General features: G+C 40.5%; 1 protein-coding gene across 5 annotated transcripts in view; it reads right to left on the reverse strand.

Annotated features, from left to right (window-relative positions):
- The window catches only part of LOC121280363 (mothers against decapentaplegic homolog 4), an 89,563-nt gene that overhangs the window by 8,942 nt on the left and 58,875 nt on the right, over nt 1-21,746 (reverse strand). For 4 of the 5 annotated variants that reach the window (XM_041192313.1, XM_041192288.1, XM_041192298.1 and 1 more), the window contains 5 exons: nt 19,771-19,884; nt 15,231-15,281; nt 7,796-7,979; nt 6,030-6,198; nt 3,060-3,198 (listed from right to left, as the gene is read on the reverse strand). In XM_041192313.1, coding sequence (XP_041048247.1) covers nt 3,060-3,198; nt 6,030-6,198; nt 7,796-7,979; nt 15,231-15,281; nt 19,771-19,884 — 657 coding nt within the window. The remainder of the gene's footprint in view (nt 1-3,059; nt 3,199-6,029; nt 6,199-7,795; nt 7,980-15,230; nt 15,282-19,770; nt 19,885-21,746) is intronic. The other variant, XM_041192322.1, reaches the window with a different exon arrangement.

Consider the following 21,746-nt stretch of genomic DNA (forward strand, 5'->3'; position numbering starts at 1 on the left):
CTTATCTTTCCTGAACATCCTGCATCCAGGAATATTTAGTACCAGTCCTGTCCTTTTTTGACCAAGGTCCCCCTTTTTTATTATTTGTTCATGGGATATGGGCATCGCTGGCTAGCTTCATCCTGGCCGCAACACCATATTTCTTTGTGGCTGTGCCACATTTGATTACCCGCAGGACAAACATTCAGATGTCTTACAAATATTGTGCCACATTTGATTAACTGCAGGACAAACATTCAGATGCCTTACAAAGCTTCGCATGAACACCTCGATACGAGCTCTTAATAAAAATAAGCAGAAATGCTGACAAGCTCCATTTTATTTTGCTATCACAATGAACATTTACTGTAATTTATATATAGTCTAACTTAAATCTAATTTCCAGGTCCATGTTCCTTCTCCCAAGTTGACAAAATAGTTCATAGGAACCATATCACAACATCTTTCAATATTCCAAACCCACAGCCAGCATGGAATAGAGAAAAAAATTAGCTGTCCCACACATATTATCCTGTGACACAGGGACCAAAAGGCAACTCTGGTAATTTCTCAGTTCTGTCCTGTAAGTACTCAGGTTACATGAATGGGCAAAAATTTGGTAGATTGGAGTATAATGCGTGAAAATTTGAACTTCTCCACTTTGGCAGGAAGAATAGAAAAGCAGTATAGTATTTAAATAGAGAGAGATTACAAAAGTTAGTATACAGGTACAGCAAGTGATTAGGAAGGCAAATGGAATGCTGGCATTTATTGCAAGGGGAATAGAATAGGAAAATTTTACTGCAGCAGTAAAGGGCCTTGGTGAGACTACATCTGGAATCCTGTGTACAGTTTTGGTGTCCCTGTTTAAGGAAGGATATAATTGTATTAGAAGCAGTTCAGAGAAGGCTCACGCGACTCATTCCTGGGATGAGAGGCTGAGCTTATAAAGAAAGGTTGAACAGGTTGTGCCTATACCCATTGGAGTTTAGAAAAATGAGAGGTGATCCTATTGAAACATAAAAGATCCTGTGGGGACTTGATAGGATGAATAGCGGGAGGATGTTTCCATTTGTGGGGGAGGCTAGAACTCAGGGACACAATTTAAAAATAAGGGGGTCTCCCTTTTAAAGCTCAGATGAGAATTTTTTTCTCTCAGAGGGTGGTTACTAAGTGGAACACTCTTCCCCAGTGGAGGCTGGGTTATTGAATGTATTAGAGGCAGAGTTAGACAGATTTTTGATAGCAAGGGAGCCAAGGGTTATGGGGGGAGCAGGCAAGAAAGTGGAATTGAGACCATAACCAGATTAGCCATGATCTTATTGGAGGAGCAGTCTCGAAGGGCTGAATGGCCTACTCCTATATTCTTAACTGTCACTCTCACCAATGACAGGCAGACATAAGATATTTTGGCTGCAAGGTAATAAGGTGGAGCCCTGCAGCTCTTTGTTGCCAGTATTTCCATGCAGATCGATATCAATGTCTTCATATTTCTTTTTCAATCACCAATCTGAAGTTTAACTGATTAAAGTTATTCTGTAGTGGACAGACTGCCAAGATATAACGTGGCCTTGGAGTGGATGTGAATAACCAAAGTAACTAGCTCAATAAATGAAGTACAGGTATTTCCCTGTTTGAAGTGCGTTCTCAAAGCAAGTTTTCAGTTCCGTTTTAATGCAGACTCCACATGCCGAGTCTGTTTTTTAAACACATTGCTGCTTCTGCCTCACTCCTGCTTGCCATTTCCCTCCATCCCTCCTTTTTGCCATTTCCCAGCCTCATACTCGCTGCTTCCCTTGCCCACCTCCTTCCTCCCGCTCACCACTTCCGTTGCCCACTCCCTCCTTCTTGCTAGCCGCTTTCCTTGCCCACTCCCACCTACTTGCCATTTCCTGCTCCCAAAGTCTTGCAGCTTCATGCTTGCCACCCTTCTCCAAAGCTCTCACTGTGAGCAAGGGCTCAGAAGCAAGGCAGAGAAAGGGACAGAGTGATTCGGGTAGTGGTTGAGTGAGGAGAAGGGAGCGGGAGTGGGAAACAGTGAGCAGGAAGGATGAGGGGGAGGCTAAGTTAGTAAGAGTGAGCAAGTTAGTAAGAGGGTATTTGGACCATGTAGGTTCAAGGCAACTATTAGGCTGTTAATGTAAAAATTACAGGTCAGGAACATAACCCACCATTATTACACGTTTTTTTCTAAGAAAGTGATTTTTGTTTAACATGCCATTTTTTGTGGAAATGAATTAGGAGTGATAAATAAAGGATAGCTGTATTGAGAATGTCACATCTTTAACCAAAGAAATCCAACCATACAATTGGAAATTGACACAAAAGGTCCCTTTTTTCCTCTAGCATTGATAGCCCGGGGCACTAAACTTGCCCAGGAGTTGTAGAATGTAACCAAGGTCATATTAAAACAGTAAAGACCACTGACCATCACAGGGGCCACGCTAACAATCCTCAAAAAAATAAAGGCTCCACATCCTTGGGCTCTGAGTCCTCAGAGTGAGATTCCCAGGAGCAAAGGACACCAAAATCTCATGTGCAATCCAGAATCATCTGACACTGTGAAAGACGGCAGCAACAGCGGTGTAACAAAGGTGTAAACTAGATAATGGTGCCAACTGGTGATGGTAAACCATTCATTTTTGAGCAATAAGAAATGGAAAAAATAGGCTAAAATACAAACCACTACATAAGAATTTCATCAAGTGAAAAAGAAAACAGAGTCTAAACTCTCAAAAAATGTAAATTGTATTTGGGAGCAGAGAATATTGTTCCAACCTGAGAACAAAAACTCTGTTACATGTCAGGATGTGTACAAAGCAGAGAGGATCACTACATGGGTTAATGCCAACAGACATATTAAATGAATTAAATGAATACTGAACAACAGAAAAGACACTGCCATAATTTCCCCCAAAACAACAATAAGCCAGCTGAACCCTAGTGTTCTGCAGAGAATGCCGGGTGTAGAATGAGAAAATTAGGGCATTAAAATGATGTGCTTTGATAGGCAAAATGTCTATTTCCTCAACTTTATGTTTTGCACAAAATACTGAATGCCAACGGGCATGGTAACTTACTAATAGCTGGGGCAATGCCTCCCACTGAACCTGGTCCAGGGATGTTTCCAGCAACAGCTGCTGCTTGGGCAGCGGCTGCAGCCTGAGCAGTAGCAGCCTGTTGTTGCATCTGACGGTGACACTGACGCAAATCAAATACCTGGAACACAAACAAAGATTTTAAAACTGCTATCCCAGTGATGGAAAACACTGAATTATTAACTTGCTTTAGGTGGGAGCTCCTCCACCAAAATGATCAGCAACAGCAGTCAAACTGCTTCCTAGACCTGTATTAATGTTGTGCTTAAGCATCTAAGAGCACAGTCTCAGGATAATGAACATTCAACTTCCCCTCCCTATGGGGAAACTCTTGGCTCACAATAGCTCAGGGATCATCTGGGGAACTAAGTAAGCCAAGTCTAGAGCCCAGTGCCACGCTGTGTTATTTTTTATTAAAGTTTTTTATTTAAAGCAAGATGTGATCACAGCTCTTGTCTTCAGTTCAATTCTGAGACTTGGACAAACTGCTTTCAGTGTATAATTGTATGAGTGTGGGTGGATGGTATGGAACTAAGCTGATAAGGTGCCAAGTGTCAGATGATACGACCCCAGCTGAGTGGCAAAAATCTTGCTTTTTTAATAAAAATATATGGGAAATCCTTGTACTTCAGGATAGAATAAAAAGCATTTTTATTTTTCACAGTTAATAGTCTTACAAGTGAACGTCATGCACTTGTGTTCAGTGTAATGCTAACTATGGCTAACAAAAGCAGTCTGGTTTATATGATAATTCTGTGTTACTCATCAGCTCAGCAAAGTTGCAGTTGTATTTATGGACAATTCTGTTCTGGTGTTTAACCTGTGCCTCTGGAGGTTTGCAAGCAGAACATGCAAAGCAGCACAATAATCAATGATCAACTGGTCAGTGCTGCTGGTAAGGCATTGGCACTATGTGTTGACAGATGATGACATTTTGTAATTCACTGTTGATTGCCAATTCATGCAGCGCAGCAGGCATCAACATTACACATTGAAGGTGGATAGCCACTGTAGTTGGGTCATAACCAAGCCCAAATTTTAGCAGAAACTACAGTGCTAGTAGTACAAACGATTTAAAGGTGCATCTACAAACTAACTAGTTCATCATCGGAACTAAAAGTTGGATGTGACATATATAACAACAATACTGATTATTTGGCTCCCTTCTACAGTTGAGTTGTTGCTACTAAGAGACTTAGTCAAGCAGCTGAGGCTGTTAATGGAAAAACACTGTTTTTGTCTTAGACTTAGCTGGATGACAACTCCCAGGCTGGCAGCTGACTAATGAGTTCCTCTCCTTTGCAGCTCTTTCCTGGGCCATTTATTGTCACTTCTTGTCTTTTTCCCCATGTCTCTTCTCATTGACTGATGTAGCACTGAGGGAGGCCATTTAGTCCATAGTGCCTGTGCCGGCTCAATTAGTCCCAGTCCCTTGCTCTTTCCTCAACTGTACAGTTTTTTTCTCTTGAAGAATATATTCAATTGCCTTTTAGAAGTTATTATATGCTTCTCAACTTCTCCAGTCACTTCAAAAATGTTTGCACTACATCCCCAGGTCTATCTAATTCTGCTCCCTCTTATAAATTGCACTCCTGAAGTCTATTACTATCCTATCACGGTTTAAGATCCTTAAGTGTGTGCATTTTCAGTCTGTCTAGAAATTCAAGCTGAAGTTAAAGCTAACTGCACATAGCACATTATCCAACCACCAACACTGTTTGCTCTGTGTTTTGGCTTGCTCTTTTTTAAGCTCTGCTCATGTTTGATTTCCCAGAATCAAAACCAACAACTTGCATTAATATATCGGTTTCAATATAGCAAAAATGTCCCAGGGTTCTTTGGAGGTGTAATTGGACAAGAAACAGATGTCCAGCCAAAGAACAAAATGGGTTTAAGGGAGGACGACAAATCATACAGCAAAAGGGTTCGAGAAGAGAATACCAGAGTGTGCAACTAAACAGCTGACGGCATCAATGATGAGGCAAAAGAAAGGAGAGAATGCACAAGAGGCCAATCATAGAAACACAGAAGATGGGGTAGGAACGTTTTAGGGCCGGAAAAGGTTACAGAAATGAGGAGAGGAAAGCCGTGCAGAAATTTGAACACAAGAATGAGAATTTTAAGCTCGAAGCACTGGGGAGCCAGGTGGCTATTTAGGGCAAGGACAGTAGTGATGGGGAGTGCAGAACTTGGTGCAGAATACAATATAGGCTGCAGCTTTTTGGATGATCTGAAGTTGGGGATGGAGGATGGTGGGCAGGCAAAGCATGCATTGAAGTAGCTGGGTCTGGAGATGGCAAAGGCATCATAGAGTTTTAGTGACATCAGGAGAAATGGCAATCAAATGTTTACTGCTTTGATCAGACAATGCCTCCAATAATGCATCCAGTTCTGGTTGCCAAGAAACAAGAAACATTCCAACTTTCATCTTACATCAGAACTAGGCAAAATTAGAAATGTAATAGGTTTTAAGCAAGTGAAAGGGGGAAGCATGGAGAAAGAACATAAGGGAAGATCTGAGATGGGATTGAAGACAGGAAACAGAAGGGTTGGTGGTGCAGTGCTAAAGGGACAAGAAACAAAAGATTGTGTCCAGAGCAGGTGTGAATGGTAGAATCATGAACAGCTGGCACCCAGAAGTAAAAATAAAGGAAAACATGACTAAAACCAAAATCTACAAAGAAAAAGGAAACAAAATGGGGGCAGAGATTATGGTCTGAAAATGCTGAACTCAATGTTAGATCTGGAAAGGTGCAAAGTTCCTAATAGAAAAGTGAGGTACTGTTCCTTTAGCTTGCGTTGAGCTTCATTGGAACACTGCAGGAGGCAGAGGACAGAGGGGCCAGTATGATAGAAATGGCTTATTCAAGAACAGGGCCGGGAAGGGGGAGAAGGGATACAAAGTCAGGAGGCTGACAAGAGAACGAGAACATTTAATCCAATTTAACTAACCTTAATATATGCACTTGGATAAATCTTGTGAACTGCATCACCAGGAGCACGCCCAGCTTCTCGATCCAAGTAGTAGCTCTGCACAAAGACTGCATGATCACTCAAACATCGCACCCAGACATCTCCTTCCCCTTTGCATTCTAGCTGCACACCTTTTCCAATATGCAACCTGACACCAAAAGCAACCAAGCAATAAAGAGGTTTTATTATAAGCTCAAGTTGAAAGAACTATAATCAGTATTAAAACTCTCAATTCTGGTGCCAACAGACCCAAGAAACAGAAATATCATGCAGCCATTTGTGTCAATAATCTAAATTTGAGAGAGATTTTAGGCAGCATTAAAAGAAAAACAAAGATAAATGTGCTCTTCGGCTCATTGCAAATTGTTCCAATTCAGTCAAGCATGGGAATCCAAGACTCCCAGCTCCTCACTGATCTTCTAGCGATGTTTTGTCTTGCTGTGCAGCTTTAAACATTTATCAAAAACTTCATGCAGTCAAAAAATGGAAATGTTACCACTGTAGTGTAATTTTCCTAAATAACTTAAAAATGAACCGCTTTCCCATGACAATGCAAATGTGGTGGCTGTGGACCAAAAATTAATGGGAAATCTCATTTAAGGAAAATAGTCAAAACAATGCTGATTGGAAGCGAAGAAACATAGTACTGCCAACAATTTCAGAGGATGCATATCCTATTTCCAGCAGGTCTGTTTTGTGCATCCCACTGGGACATGTAATCTGGCTAAAACACACTTGTTTCAAATGGTGTCAGCATCATTAAATGTAAGGATGTTTTTCTGTTTTTGCTTTTGTAATTTGACTGGGCACAAGTCCACAAGTCTAATATCGCCATTTGCATCAAACAAAGACAACAGAAATTGAGCCGCTTAATTTTTATAAGCACAAAACATTTTACGGAAAAATTAACATTCTTCAAAACTGTGTGTAACTTATTTACTATAAACAAAAATGGTAGCCAGACACACATCCAAACATACATACATTTCATAGCTAGCTATTTATATAACACAATACAAAAAAATTGCCAAGTGCTCACAGATGCAACATATTAGCAGGTGTGAGCAAATCTTAGTCAAAGTCATGGATTTTAAGGACAGTCTTGAGGACAGTGAAAAGAAGGGTTTAAGAGAGGGAATTCTGGAGTGGCTGGCCTAGATGGTTGAAAGCCACTATTGTTGGTGAATGGTAGAGGGGAATGCATAAGAAGCTGGGGCAAGAAAACTGGAGTGTTTGGGGGTGGGTGACATTGTAGAACTAAAGGTGAAAGGTAAAGGGAAGGCTCAGACCATGAAGACATTTAAACATGTTATTTTTGTGCTAAAACAAAAACTCATCAAAATTACATGCAGTCCATTGGTCTGGTGTTAGAGTGCTCATATCTGTTGAGGCTGCATTAACGTAGACCAGCTGTGATGGATGGTCTTACAAACACCATTTTTAAGGAATTCCTCTCATGAGCCTTGGACTAACCTATCCCTGCAAATGCATGCTGTGTTCACAGAGATATATCAATACTGCTAGCTTCACACTTCTCTCCCACTGAACTATGCTATATAATTTTGGACAGCAGGTGTGCGGAGATTTATTTTGGAGTTGGTAAAATTTTCCTGAATTCAAAGACATTAGAAATCCACATTAGAATAGTATTTTACTGCAATGTTTTAATTTGAAATACAATATATAATTCAAATAAATTGCATCCAAGACATTTCCAACTCCTTCCCCCACATATTTCTTTTTACCTGGCTCTTTCAATGGCTTCTGTTCTATGAACATTGGACAGTTGGCCCAAACAAAAGCGGTCACCCCCAGAGGGATCCACATATCCATCAACAGTAACCACAGGACAGCTGGATGGCACTTTGAACGTTTCTCCGACCTGCACATCCATCTCGAAGTAGGCGATTGAACACCAGTATTCAGGAACTAGAAATTGGATTACACATACACATCAAATCTAAACAAAATTTGTTTGAATACTTGGATACACTAAGTGTTCAGCAAGAAAACAAGTTTATTTACTTTGTACCCCAACTGACAAATGGAGAGCCTGCTATTCAACAAAATTCTCACATTTCTGAAACTCAAGTTTTTATGAAAAAAAGAGACATTTTTGTCAGCGCTTTTCATCTTGCACTCATCAGGCAAGATAAAAAGCTTCGACAAAAAATCTTTTTCAGCAATACTCAAGTTTTGTACTACCAAATTACTATTTCTGAAACTAAAAAAAAATCAAAGAATTATAAAATCATTGGAACCACAGGCCTCTTAGTTGGGTTGCACTGACAAAACAATCACCTATTATAAATACTACAACTATACATTCCTCTCTTAGTCTGAGTGCAAAGAAGTTACACACTTAATGCAAAAGACAACAAATTCATTTACTGCCCCTTCACCTCTTGGGCCTGAAATCAAACAACAAACCGTAGAGTGCATGCACTCTACAGGCACGCATGCCGTTCACATGGTTCATGACTTTATACTGCCATAGCCATTTATATTAGGTTTATGTAACTTGGGTTTATAAACTAAGATTTTTAAGGGTGAATACATATGTAGGTTTGTCTTTTGTGAAGCTCAATTGAATGTCGCGGAACAGCAGCTCATCGATTAGGCACTTTGTAAGCTTCTGCTTTCAACACCGAGTTCAACAACTTCAATCATAATTGCTTTCTTATTTTTTTTTAAGATAGCAGGCATTAATAATGATTCTGCTGTTGCCAGTTACAGGGTTTGCTGGAGTCATCTTTTGTTTCTTTACTTGTCTCAACACCATCTCCTTTTGCTTTGCATCACAGCCCTTCTGTCATTTGATTAGGCCCTAAACCAAGACTTCTCGCTTTTGTTCATTTCTCCACTCCTCCTTTACCTGCCTCTGTGTTTGATCAAAAATAATTAAATATCTAATGTTTTCCAGTTCTAATGAATGGCCATTAACCTGAAACATTAACTTTGTTTGTCTCTCCACAGATACTGCCTGATATGCTGAGAATATCCAACTTTTTCCCGATTTTATTACTGATGGGTATCAAGGAATATGAAACAACAATGGATAAATGGAGAGGAGTTAAAGCTCACACAGCCTGATTGAATAGATTACAACTCAAAAGGTTTGAGGGGCAAACTAACATATTTCTGTAACTAAGTAAAATGTTGGCTATTTTACCGCAGTGTTCAACTGTTTTGAAACTTGGCATGGCAATAGAAAGTAAGATGGCAATAAATGGAAATGTTGGTCTGGGAAACATTATTAGTAAGTTAGCGGATGACAAACTAGCCGGGTGGTTAACAGTGAGGTTGAGTGTCTTGAGCTACAGGAAGATATAGACGGGATGGTCAAATGGGCAGATAAGTGGCAGATGGAATTTAACCCTGTAAAGTGTGAGGTGGTACACCTTGGAAGGAATAATTTGACAAGGAAGTACTCAATGAATGGCATAACACTAGGAAGTTCTGAGGAACAAAGGGACCTTGGCGTGTGTGTCCATAGATCTCTGAAAGCAGAGGGGCATGTTAGTGGGGTGGTGAAAAAGACATATGGGACATTTGCCTTTATCAATCAAGGCATAGATTACAAAAGTAGGGAGGTCATGTTGGAGTTATATAGAACCTTGATGAGGCCACAGCTGGAATAGTGTGTGCAGTTCTGGTCGCAACATTACTGGAAGGATGTGATTGCACTGGAGGGGGTGCAGAGGAGATTCACCAGGATGTTGCCTGGGATGAAACATTTAAGTTATAAAGAGAAGACTGAGGGGTGACCTGATCGAAGTGTACAAGATTATGAGGGGCATGGACAGGGTGGATAGGGAGCAGCTGTTCCCCTTAGTTGAAGGGTCAGTCACGAGGGGACACAAGTTCAAGGTGAGGGGCAGGAGGTTTAGGGGGATGTGGGGAACATTTTTTTTTACCCAGAAGGTGGTGACAGTCTGGAATGCTGCCTGGAAGGGTGGTGGAGGCGGGTTGCCTCACATACTTTAAAAAGTACCTGGATAAGCACTTGGCATGTCTTAACTTTCAAGGCTATGGGCCAAGTGCTGGTAAATGGGATTAGGTAGGTAGGTCAGGTGTTTCTCATGTGACGGTGCAGACTCGATGGACCGAAGGGCCTCTTCTGCACTGAGATATTTTGTGAATACCACCTTAGAACTGCTCACATTATGGGGAATTTTGCCAGCACCTTGGAGAAGAGTAGCTGGGAGAATGGCAAAAAATGTTTAGGACCTACTCTCCGATGCGTTCACACCACTTCATGCTTCTAATGTAAGCAGCTTCAAAGCAGTGAAGGAAACCCAGCGCTGGGAGGAAGGCAATTAAGATAGATGGAGGAGACTAATCAATAGGGATTTTCCCCAGACTTCGTAATCTTCCAAGAGTGAGCAGAACTCAGCAGCTCACAGGATATGAGCACAAAGTGGGAGGTCCTAGCCAATTGACATTTACATGCAATCTGACTTATACTTGCCAAAAAGTGAACATCAGCGATTATCCCCAGGCACAGGGCTGCCACTGTAGTAGTCTCTTGTGGAAACTACTGCTACTGAGAGAGATCAGGTCAAAAAAAAGCCTTCTGACACATTCAGCCTCATCTTCCTTTGCTCACATTGCTTCCTCGTGTCCCAATCATTGTAACTGCACTCCCACTGCAGCCAAATTGAAGGCTGCAGGCCTCTTTTACCTCAGGTCCCAACTGGCCCTCCTGTCTCCTTAGCTTTCCCACTACTCCTAATTGGGTGGTGATCTCAAAAGTGTGTTTTTAACGACCTCCTCTGGAAAGATCGTGGCCACTAGCCTCCCACAACGCATGTCTGGGTTCACGACCTGGAAATCAGCCTGATGTCAGGCTCATGAACAGGAAAAGTCAGCCCACCATGTATGTAAAATATTTTTAATTTTGAAACTGCATATTTTATATTCTTTGCACTCCTCAGACTTCATACTGGAATAAATCTACAATCTGTTCTGCAAAAGCTATCAAAATTAACGTAATTATTAGCCAGGCAACAAATGTATTTGTTAGACATTTTTGGATGGATGCTATTGACACAGCAAGAAACCTCCTGGTGATACCAGCATGTCTGGCAATTGAAGTTGACAGTTTATGTTAATCTGATCATCTCCTCCCAGCCTGTTTGTCTCTGGAAGTGGATATAATGAAAAGCATAGTTCAAAGGATTACATAGGACTTCACAGCACAGGAACAGAAACATTTGAGTCAACACGTCTATCGTGGTGTTTATGCTCCATCCCCGTAGGCATCCGCCCACTTTATTAAACAATTAACTGCAATGGTTTATTTTTCACTCCTGAACTATTACTTCTAGTGTCTCCCAAGGATCTATTTTCCCCTGCTAGTTCTCATCTACATGGTGTCCCTTAGCAACATCATCCAAAGACAATAGTTTTTGTTTTTGTTTTTGTTTTGGATTTCCAGCATCCGCAGTTTTTTTGTTTTTATCTTTGTTTTCAAATGTACACTGACAACACCCAGCTCTACCTTATCACCACCTCTCCCCTACCCCCTACTGTCTCTAAATTGTCACACTGCTTGTTATTCAGACGAGCAGAAAATTCCTCTAATACTGGAAAGACGAGTCATTGTCTTTGGTCCTCCTGCAACTCCACTCCCCAGCCACCAATTCCATCCCTCTCACTAGCAACTGTCTGAGGTTGAACTGGACTATTTGCAACCTTGATATTCTATTTGACCCCAAGATAAACTTATGCTTGCCAGACCAGTTGCATCTACCTCTGAAACATTAACTGGCTCCACTCTTCCTCAGCTTATATATGTTCCGCCAGGGCCACTCGGCTCTGAACTCATTACATCCTTAGTTCAAACATGGGCAAAACAGCTAACTGCAGAGGTGAGGTGAGAGTGACTGCCCTTGACATCAAGGCAGCATTTGACCCAGCATCAAGGAGCCCTAGCAATACTGGGGTCAATGGGAATCGAGGTGAAAGCTCTTCTTCTGGTTGGAGTCATACCTAGCACAAAGGAAGATGGTTGTGGTTGTTGGAGGTCAATCATCTCAGTTTCAGGACATCACTGCAGGAGCTCCTCGGCCCAACCATCTTCAGCTGCTTCATCAATGACCTTCCTTCCATCATAAGCTCAGAAGTGGGGATGTTCGCTGATGATTGCAAAATGTTCAGCACCATTCACAACTCCTCATTTACTGAAGCACTCCATGTCCAAATGAAGCAAGATCTGGACAATATCCAGGCTTAGGCTGACAAGTGGCAAGTAACATTTGTGCCACACAAGTGCCAGGCAATGACCATCTCCAACAAGGGAGAATCTAACCATTGCCTCCTTGACATTCAATGGCATTACCATCACTGAATCCTCCACTGTCAACATCCTGGGGGGTTACTACTGACCAGGAGTGGAACTGGACTAGTCATATAAAAGGCGGCAGCTCAGCACCACCTTCTCAAGGGCAATTAGGGATAAGCAATAAGTGCTGGCCCACGAATGAATTTTTATAAATGAAATCATCATCCATGCCTTTGTTATCTCCTGACTTGACTGTTTTCATGTACTCTTCAATTCCCTCCCACATCCTACCTCCATACACTTGAGGTCATCCAAAACTCTGCTGCTGCTGGTGTCCTAATGTGCACCAATCACCCTGTGATTGCTGACTTACACTGGCTCCTAGTTTAAAGCGCCTCAATTTTAAAACTCTCATCCTTGTTTTCATATATCTCCTTGGCCTCGCCCTCTCCCTATCTCTGTAACCTCCATCTATGCAAGGTATCTACACTCCTCTAATTCCGGCCTCTTCAGCATTCCAGATTTTAACTGCCCCACCACTGACGACCATGCTTTTAGTTACCTCAGCCCCAAGCTCTGGAAACCCTCTCTAAGCACCTCTGCTTCTCTAGCTTGCTTTCCTCATTAAAAACCATCTTTTTGGCCTAACTTTTGGTCACCTTTCCTAATGTTTCTATAAGTGGCTTGGTGTCATATTTTGATGTTATGACATGCCTCGGTATGTTTAAAAGTGCTATATAAATGAAAGTTATTGTTGTTAATGTTATTGATTATCTTTATCTGTGGCCTGATCAGTTCAGGTTGGATTAAGTCAGCCTTTTTTTTCTCAAATCATTGCCATAATGAAAAGTCAGAGCTTCAGTTCTTCCGAAAGAACTCCACCAAGGGAAAAGACATAGAAACAAGAAAAATTACTGCACAGAAGGAAGCTATACAACACAGTTTCCATGCCAGCAGATAAAGATCTATCCAGTCTACTTTTCAGCTCTTAGCCCTTGCCCCCTAGGTTGTGGCACTTCAAGTGTATATACAAGTATTTTTTCAAAATGCAATAAAAGTTTCTTCAAAGGGTTGTGAATCTTTGAGCATTCACAGCCCTCTGGGATAGAGAATTTCAGTCGTTGAGTATATTCAAGTCAGACATCGATCGATTTTTTTTGGTTTGCTAAAAGGGAATTAAAGGATGTAGTGATAGTGCAGGCAGATGTTGCTGAGGAAAATGATCAGCCACAATCTTACTAAAGGAGGGTAGACGGGCCAAATAGCTTACTTCTGCTCCCATTTCTTGTGTTCTAATGTTCTTATATCTAGCAAGCTAAATACACGGGTTTCTCTACCAAAGGCAAAATTCCTGTGTCAAACATGGTTTTTAGGAGGTGGGTTCTGGCACTGTGACAGAAAAAGAGATGGTAATGTCACTGGAATGGTAATCCAGAGGCCCGGGCTAATGGCCTGGGGACATTGGTTCAAATCCCTTTTGAACCAACATATAAATTTGTAATTATACTAGTCTCAGTAATAATGACCATGACAACTATCATCAATTATTGTAAAAATCCATTGGGGTCACTAATGCCCTTTAGGGAAAGAAATCCCTTACCTAGTCTGGTCTACACATGACTCCAAACCCACAGAACTATGGCTGACTATTAACTGCCCTATGAAATGACCTAGCAAGCTACTAAGTTCAAGGGCAAATAGCGATGGGCAACAGATGCTGGCCTTACCAGCAATGCCTACATCCCATGAAGGAATAAAAAAAAAGTATGGAATAGAAATTGAAAGGCAACAGCCTTCTCCCTGCTAAATTTTAAGAAGCTGTACATAAAATAATTTGTGCAGTCAATCTAGCTCCTCAGAGACACTGGTTTACAGCACAAACATGTTGAGGGTCTGAAATCAAACTTCCATGAATATTGACTTGCACACCGAAGTGAACAGGAAAAAATGCTCGACTCACATTTTAAAATATTTATAGTTGCAATTGCTCATTTTTTCCAAAAGGCCGAACAATCATTTGGACCCTCCTAGAGAAAAAAAAAGTCGAATGCTGGTCCTTTAGGGAAGGAAATCTGCCATCCTTAAACAGTCTGGCCTATAAGTAATTCCAGGCCCATAGCAACAAGCTTGACTTTTAACTGTCCTCTGGCATGGCCTAGCAAGCCACTCAATTGTAATGCCATCATTGCCCATGTCCCGTGAATGAATAATTGAAAAAAATTCCTTTACTTAAGCAGAAATGAAAAACTGAAAACCCATTATGAAGGATTGTTAGACAGTAGATTGCTCTACTGTAAGAGCATTGACCATCATTAAAATGATGAGTTCATTACATTACCTTGTATCAAAGATAAGCTTCAATTTAACCTGGTAGTGCAGTTTCCACACACTTCAAGCCAGCTTTTCTGTAATGGCTTAATTTTTATAAGGGTTACTGATGGCAACATAAATTTATTCAGCAAACTGCATTTAATTATCTGAAAAATCAAAATTTCTCTCAATTGTGGCTTTTAAGACTAATTTGGGGTAAATTCAAAATTAGCACTGGTACATTTTAGAAGTGACAGGTGAGTATAACTGAGTTTAGAGGGGGTAAGTTAATGTAACTCAAGCATTTCAATGCATCAATTCAATCCGATATCTGTATAATTGTCAAACTCACATCGCTAATGTTCCTATCATAAGTAAATGTGAGGCTTTATTGTGGAATGTGCTTTGATCCCCAGACTTACATCTGAAAACTACTGATAAATGTCTAACTTCAGGACTTAACGTAAAATGCTGTCCTAACTTAGGATCAATTCTGACTCGTAGTTGGGATCCATATTATAAGGTCCCATAAATAACATAAATGAGATTATGCAATTGTCAGATTTCATTTTTATTTTACTAACCTGGATGATTGGATATAGGAGGCTGGTAGGCAAGTTCATTATGCACTGCCCCTAAGGAAGAAAGTTGGTACATAATTTCATACCTTAAACATACATAAATTACTTAATGAGTAGAAGAGATTTCTAATAAGAGTCTGCAAAGTAAATTGATAATATTTTTGTTAATTTGGCATTACTTGCAGATATTTTCTATAATTCCTACACATGAAAACAATTCTGAACTGATTGACTAAACATTGGTAAATGCACGGCTGACTGGATTAATAAAATCCACATGATAATAACTTGAGGCAGCAAGATGAAATGGCCAGACAGATATGAAAAATAATTCCAGCCCTTCAACACTCGGATGATGTTGAGGAACTCTTCTTTCTAGGTCCTTCTTAAGGCGTTGTGTTGCAATTTCTTTCTCGTGCTTTGCTGTTTCTGGTACCAAGTGAAGATTATACTCTCCTCCTTCCCAATAAAATTTCTTTAAATTTTCTCTTTATAAAGCAAACTTTTAAGTTATGCCACTGGCAACGTGTAACCATTTTCTATTTTAGCAGTTGTGCACCAGCTGTGCTAAACATCCAAGTAGGAAGAGGAGCAAGGAGGTGAACAAAATTATTATGCTACCATATATGAAGTTCTTAGGTGCTGCAATTGACTGCCAGAAAGTCAAATACAAGATCAGACAATCTCTACACGCTACGAATATAACACATGCATGGGCTTCAACAAAAATAGGCAAGAAACCTTAAATGAAGGAATAGGATTACTTGATACAAATGTCACAATCAATCATACATGCTACAATTTATTTACTTTTTATTCCTGCGCATTCTCAAATTTTAGACCAGTAATATCATTTTCTCTCTTTTTCCCTCTTATATAGTTATGATTGGGTGATCATTCATGATAGGGTAGGGTTTCATAAGTGCCAGTACTGTCCCCCTTGTAGTGTTTTAAAGTGTACACTTATGTATGCCAATAGGCAGTGACCATCAGCAGGTTATTCAACTTAGAACTCAGAAGTAATCCACTTTTGAACCTGCATGCAAGTTTCCAGCAGAAATCTTGGCTGGGGTCAGCAGTGGGATTTTTCCTCCCTTCTGCACTGAAATCAACTGTAATACTCCTTTCCACTGCCATGTTTGAAAACTTGTTAGCTAGCACAAACAGACTGAACCTGGAACATTCCTGGTTGATATGTCTCAGTACCATGCCATATAGTGCATTTAATCCAAGCCAGCACCTTCAAGTAAACAAAATCATGGTGCTTATTAAAAGAGAATCAGCAGCCATTGAAACTGCCACATCATTCTAAACAATACAAGGGAGCTGTGAACTGTTTTCTCTTTGATTTTGCCTCAGGCATGAGAGTTACTACCCATAGCCTTTGTATAAACTTAGTTGATGATAGGTATATAACTTCACGTCACCACTGTAAAGTTTAATCAGAATATATATTTCATGGGGCCTGGGTGGCACACTAGCTTTCACATTTGGGCATATTTGAATTTAGCTTGATCCAATGAAAATCAGATGTATTGTGGTTTTGAGTGGAATGTGTGCAGGCTGTCTTCCATCAGGTTCCTGCAGTACAAAACTGGGAAATATCCCTCAAAAAAGCCACAGTTTTCGTACAGGATACTGATTGTTCTTATTGTGGTTATAGGAAACTTTTGTACAGCAGGATCTTTCAACTTGCATCTAACTATGCTATGATGAGTTATGATCTTATTTAATGGCGGAGCAGGTTTGAGGGGTGTATGGTCTATTCCTGTTCATAATGTAGTACAGATCATTAAAGTCATCTTCAAGGATTCAAAATGAATACTTTGTCCACCATAGAGAAGCACATTTTTTTGGCCTCTAATGTAAATGAAGAGTCCAATTTCTTTGGATTCTTATCTGCAAGTAATCTTTTTTCTGTGAAAATTAGGCATTTCAAAAGCAATTCTATGTTCACTGATTGTCTTCCTTAAATTTTAAGATTATTTTATGCAAGTATTTTTTTATTCTTGCTGCAATGAAAGTGGATGAGAGCAAAAATGAAAACCTAAGAAATAAAATTTAGATATGTTAAAAAATTCGTTAATAGTAGAAATGTTACAACTAACACAAGTAGACACATAGCCTGAAACATTTGATCAAGGCAGTTTCATACAAGGAAGCCAACATATTTTGGATTGGGAGAAGAGTGGATTTTAGTAAAATAAGGCAGGATCTGGCCCCTAGGTAGTTTGGGAACATCTACTTGTGGGGAAATCTACAGAGAAGCAGTGGGAGGCGTTCAAAAAGGAAATGGAGAGGGTACAGGCTCAACATGTTCCCGCTAGGGTGATAGGAAGGAGTAACAAGCCGAGAGAACCATGGATGACCAGAGATATTCAGGTTATGATGAGAAGGGAATGAGAGACTTTTAGCAGGTACAAGGGGAGCAAATCAGCGAAGGCATTAATGGAGTACAGAAAGTGCAGGGTGGAGCTTAAGAAAGCAATTAGGAGAGCAAAGAGAGGATATGAGAAAGCTCTGGCTGGTAAAAGTAGGGAAAATCCCAAGATATTCTATAACAATGGGAAGAGGATAACCAGGGAAAGAGTAAGGCCCATAAGGGGACAAGGGGGCAATCTATGGGTGGAGCCAGAGGACATCGCTAGAGTGTTGAATGAATACTTCACATCCATCTTCACCCAAGAGAATGAGGATGAAGGTATCAATCTCGGGGAGAGAGACTGCGAGGTTCTCGAGCAAATTGATATAGGGAGTGACAAAGTATTGGAGGTATTGGCAGGCTTAAAAGTGGACAAATCTCCAGGTCCAGATGATGTGTGTCTCAGACTGCTGAGGGAGGCAAGGGAGGAGATCGCAGGGGCTCTGACCCAAATTTTAATTCCTCTCTGGCCACGGGGGAGGTGCCAGAGGACTGGAGAACAGTTAATGTGGTTCCGCTATTAAAGAAGGGTTGAAGAGATAAGCCAGGGAACTAGAGGCCAGTGAGTCTCACGTCAATGGTAGGGAAACTATTGGAGAAAATTCTGAAGGAACGAATCTATCTCCACTTGGAGAGACAAGGTTTGATCAGGGATAGTCAGCATGGCTTTGTCAGAGGGAGGTCATGCCTAACAAATTTGATTGAATTTTTTGAGGTGGTGACCAGGTGTGTAGATAAGGGTAGTGCAGTTGATGTAGCTTATGTGGAATTCAGCTGGGTCCCACATGGGAGACTTATAAAGAAGGCAAATGCACATGGGATACAGGGTAATTTGATAAGGTAGATTCAAAATTGGCTTAGTCGTAGGAGACAGAGGGTGATGACAGAAGGATGCTTTAGTGACTGGAAGCCAGAGTCCAGTGGCATACCACAGGGGGCTGGGTCCCCTATTATTCATCATTTATATAAACGACAAAGATGACTATGTGGGGGGTTGAATTAGTAAGTTTGCGGATGACACAAAGATTGGCCGGGTGGTTAACAGTGAGGTTGAGTGTCTTGGGCTACAGGAAGATATAGCCAGGATGGTCAAGTGGGCAGATAAGTGGCAGATGGAATTTAACCCTGTAAAGTGTGAGGTGATACATTTTGGAAGGAATAATTTGACAAGGAAGTATTCAATGAACGGCATGACACCAGGAAGTTCTGAGGAACAAAGGGACCTTGGCGTGTGTGTCCACAGATTTCTGAAAACTGAGGGACACATTAGTGGGGTGGTGAAAAAGGCACATGGGACACTTGCCTTTATTAATAGGGGCATAGATTACAAAAGTAGGGAGATCATGTTGGAGTTGTACAGAACTTTGGTGAGGCCACAGTTGGAGTACTGTGTGCAGTTCTGGTCACCACATTATAGGAAGGATGTGATTGCACTTGGAGGGGGTGCAGAGGAAATTCACCAGGATGTTGCCTGGGGTGAAACATTTAAGTTATGAAGAGAGGTTGGATAGACTTGGTTGTTTTCGTTGCAGCAGAGAAGACTTGAGGAGCAACCTGATCGCAGCATACAAGATCTTGAGGGGCATGGACATGGTGGATAGGGAGCAGCTGTTCCCTTTAGTTGAAGGGTCAGTTATGCGGGGACATAAGTTCAAGATGAGGGGCAGGAGATTTAGGGGTATGTGAGGAAAAACTTTTTTACCTAGAGGGTGGTGACGGTCTGGAATGCACTGCCTGACAGGGTGGTGGAGGCAGATTGCCTTACATCCTTTAAAAAGTACCTGGATGAGCACTTGGCACGTCATAACATTCAAGGCTATAGGCCAAGTTCAGGTAAATTTGGTTAGGTAGGTAGGTCAGGTGTTCTCACGTGTCGGTACAGACTCGATGGGCCAAAGGGCCTCTGCTGCATTGTGTGATTCTGTGATATTGAATAGACTGTTTCCCTTTTCCACCCCTACACAAAATGGTGCTGCAATTCAAAATTTCGGGGATAGATATTGCATAGTATTCGGGGTAAGTTGCATCGCAATATATAATAACTTTCATTCATATACCTACAGGGAGATGCAAAATTAAGCATAATCTCTTGGTTGACACAAGTCCTGCATCAAGACTTACAGTAATGGCCAGCATGATGTATAGGGGTGTGGTGCTGAAGATGTCCGTTCTGGTGGTGAGGCATATTAGGGGTAAATGCTGCCGTTCTGCTTCCAGTCCAAGTTGTAGTGCTATCTGTTAGGTTACAAATTGGGAATATATGGTTGTATATATCAATTTTTGTAACAAGTAAATCAAGCAACTTTCACACAAAAAAAATCAGCATTAATCTCCAAAGTTGTAAATGATGAAAAAAGACAGCCATGAAACATCACAATGCCCATTTAATGGTTTAAGAACCTTATTTTTAAACTGTTAAATTCTCTTGTAAGTTTTGAAATCATGCACAAAGAATCCCAAACATAGAGCTAGAAAGCCGAATTACAGCTTTACCTGTTCTCAACAAATACAAATGCAGGCCTCTTCAAATCTAACCTAAGCCCCCACAATAAGTCTACACCAATAACTCATAAGGCTCCAACATCGTCATTAGAGCACACCAATGGCAGACAGAAACTGATCACAAACTGACATTAATTTGAACATTATAGGATTTACAGCACAGTGACAGGCCATTCAGCCCAACAGGTCCAGGCTGGTTATCCCTCAGTGAAATGAGTAGACACCCAACATCTTCAGCTATGTGGTATGACAAATAACAGACAACCCTCTATGTGGCAGCAAATTCAAAGAGTTATCTTCATGAAAATTTTAAGATGACAGTGAAGAACTTAGATGTAAAACCACCAGGTACAGTGAGTGACTTTATAAAACTTAACAGGGACCAATCTTGACATTTACTGAGAGAACTCACTTTGAAAGTCTCTTGTCTCTTGAAACCTTGTCTCACAAAGGCAGGTTAAGCAATGTCTCAGTTTCATAGCATGCAAAGAAATTAAGATTACACTTTGATACACCAAAAGTTTCTCACATAGTAAGATTCCAATACCAAAAATGATTGTTATAAGCTAGATTTATTGGAGATTGAAATCAATCCAACAATATAGGGCATAAGTACAATAAATGGTCAGAAAGTGTCAAAAAACATTAAAAGAGAGACCTTTACTGCCACCTGCTGTTTTTCAAACATAATTAATAGAAATTATTTTAAGTTTAACAAGGAGTAATGTTAGAAATACCAGAGCTAAAAGATGTGTTACTGGACTTTGAGCTTACTCAGTATATAAGCTGTATAGGAAATGATCAGACTTACACTAAAGACGAAATATTTCAAACGTGCTCTTTTACACCTGTAAATTCTAATAATTGTTTCATAATTGTGCAAGTATCACAAAACATTTTTGTATTTGCATAAACAAAAAAGCGTAAATAGAAACAAAAGGAAGAAAATAACATGCCATCAGGTGCAATAAAATCTGTTTAATAAAATGGTGAATGGAACATAGCACAAAGAATACTTAATAAAAAATAGTTTACAAAGCATGAAGGTCTATTTTAAGAGGTACGAAGTGAAGAATTACTTTAATTCAGCTTCATTTTATGGACCCTATTTTGAAACAGAATTGCAACTTTTCAAGGGCATCTATAATAGAGCCTGAGTTGCAAGTGCCTCTAAGCAATGAAACTGTAACTAATTATTTCCAGATATAGGATTTGCCAACATGTCTAAGGCTTTGGGTAATAAAAAGCAATGGATATGTCATGGTTAAACTGCAAGTTACATCTCCCCTCACTCTCATACACTGTTTATAGTACAAAGTTTTTTCCACAAATACATCTTGTTACTCACTTTTAAAGTACTCCGGCAAAGTTGCAAAGTGTACTTGAGGATAAATAACTGCTGGAAACTGCATTTCACAGGTATATGGCAAGAAAGTTTTCTTCCCAGGCAAGAGATGGGGAGAAAGGGTGAATAACCAAACTAGTCTGAAGCACAAGTCTAGCATAATTACTACCTCAAATGGCAACAGTTTGTGTATATGTCCAAGGTGTGTGTGTGCGTACATGGTGTGTGGAGCTCAAGGATGATTGGGAGC

This window comes from Carcharodon carcharias, chromosome 1 (assembly GCF_017639515.1).
Source record: "Carcharodon carcharias isolate sCarCar2 chromosome 1, sCarCar2.pri, whole genome shotgun sequence".
NCBI lineage: Eukaryota > Metazoa > Chordata > Chondrichthyes > Lamniformes > Lamnidae > Carcharodon > Carcharodon carcharias.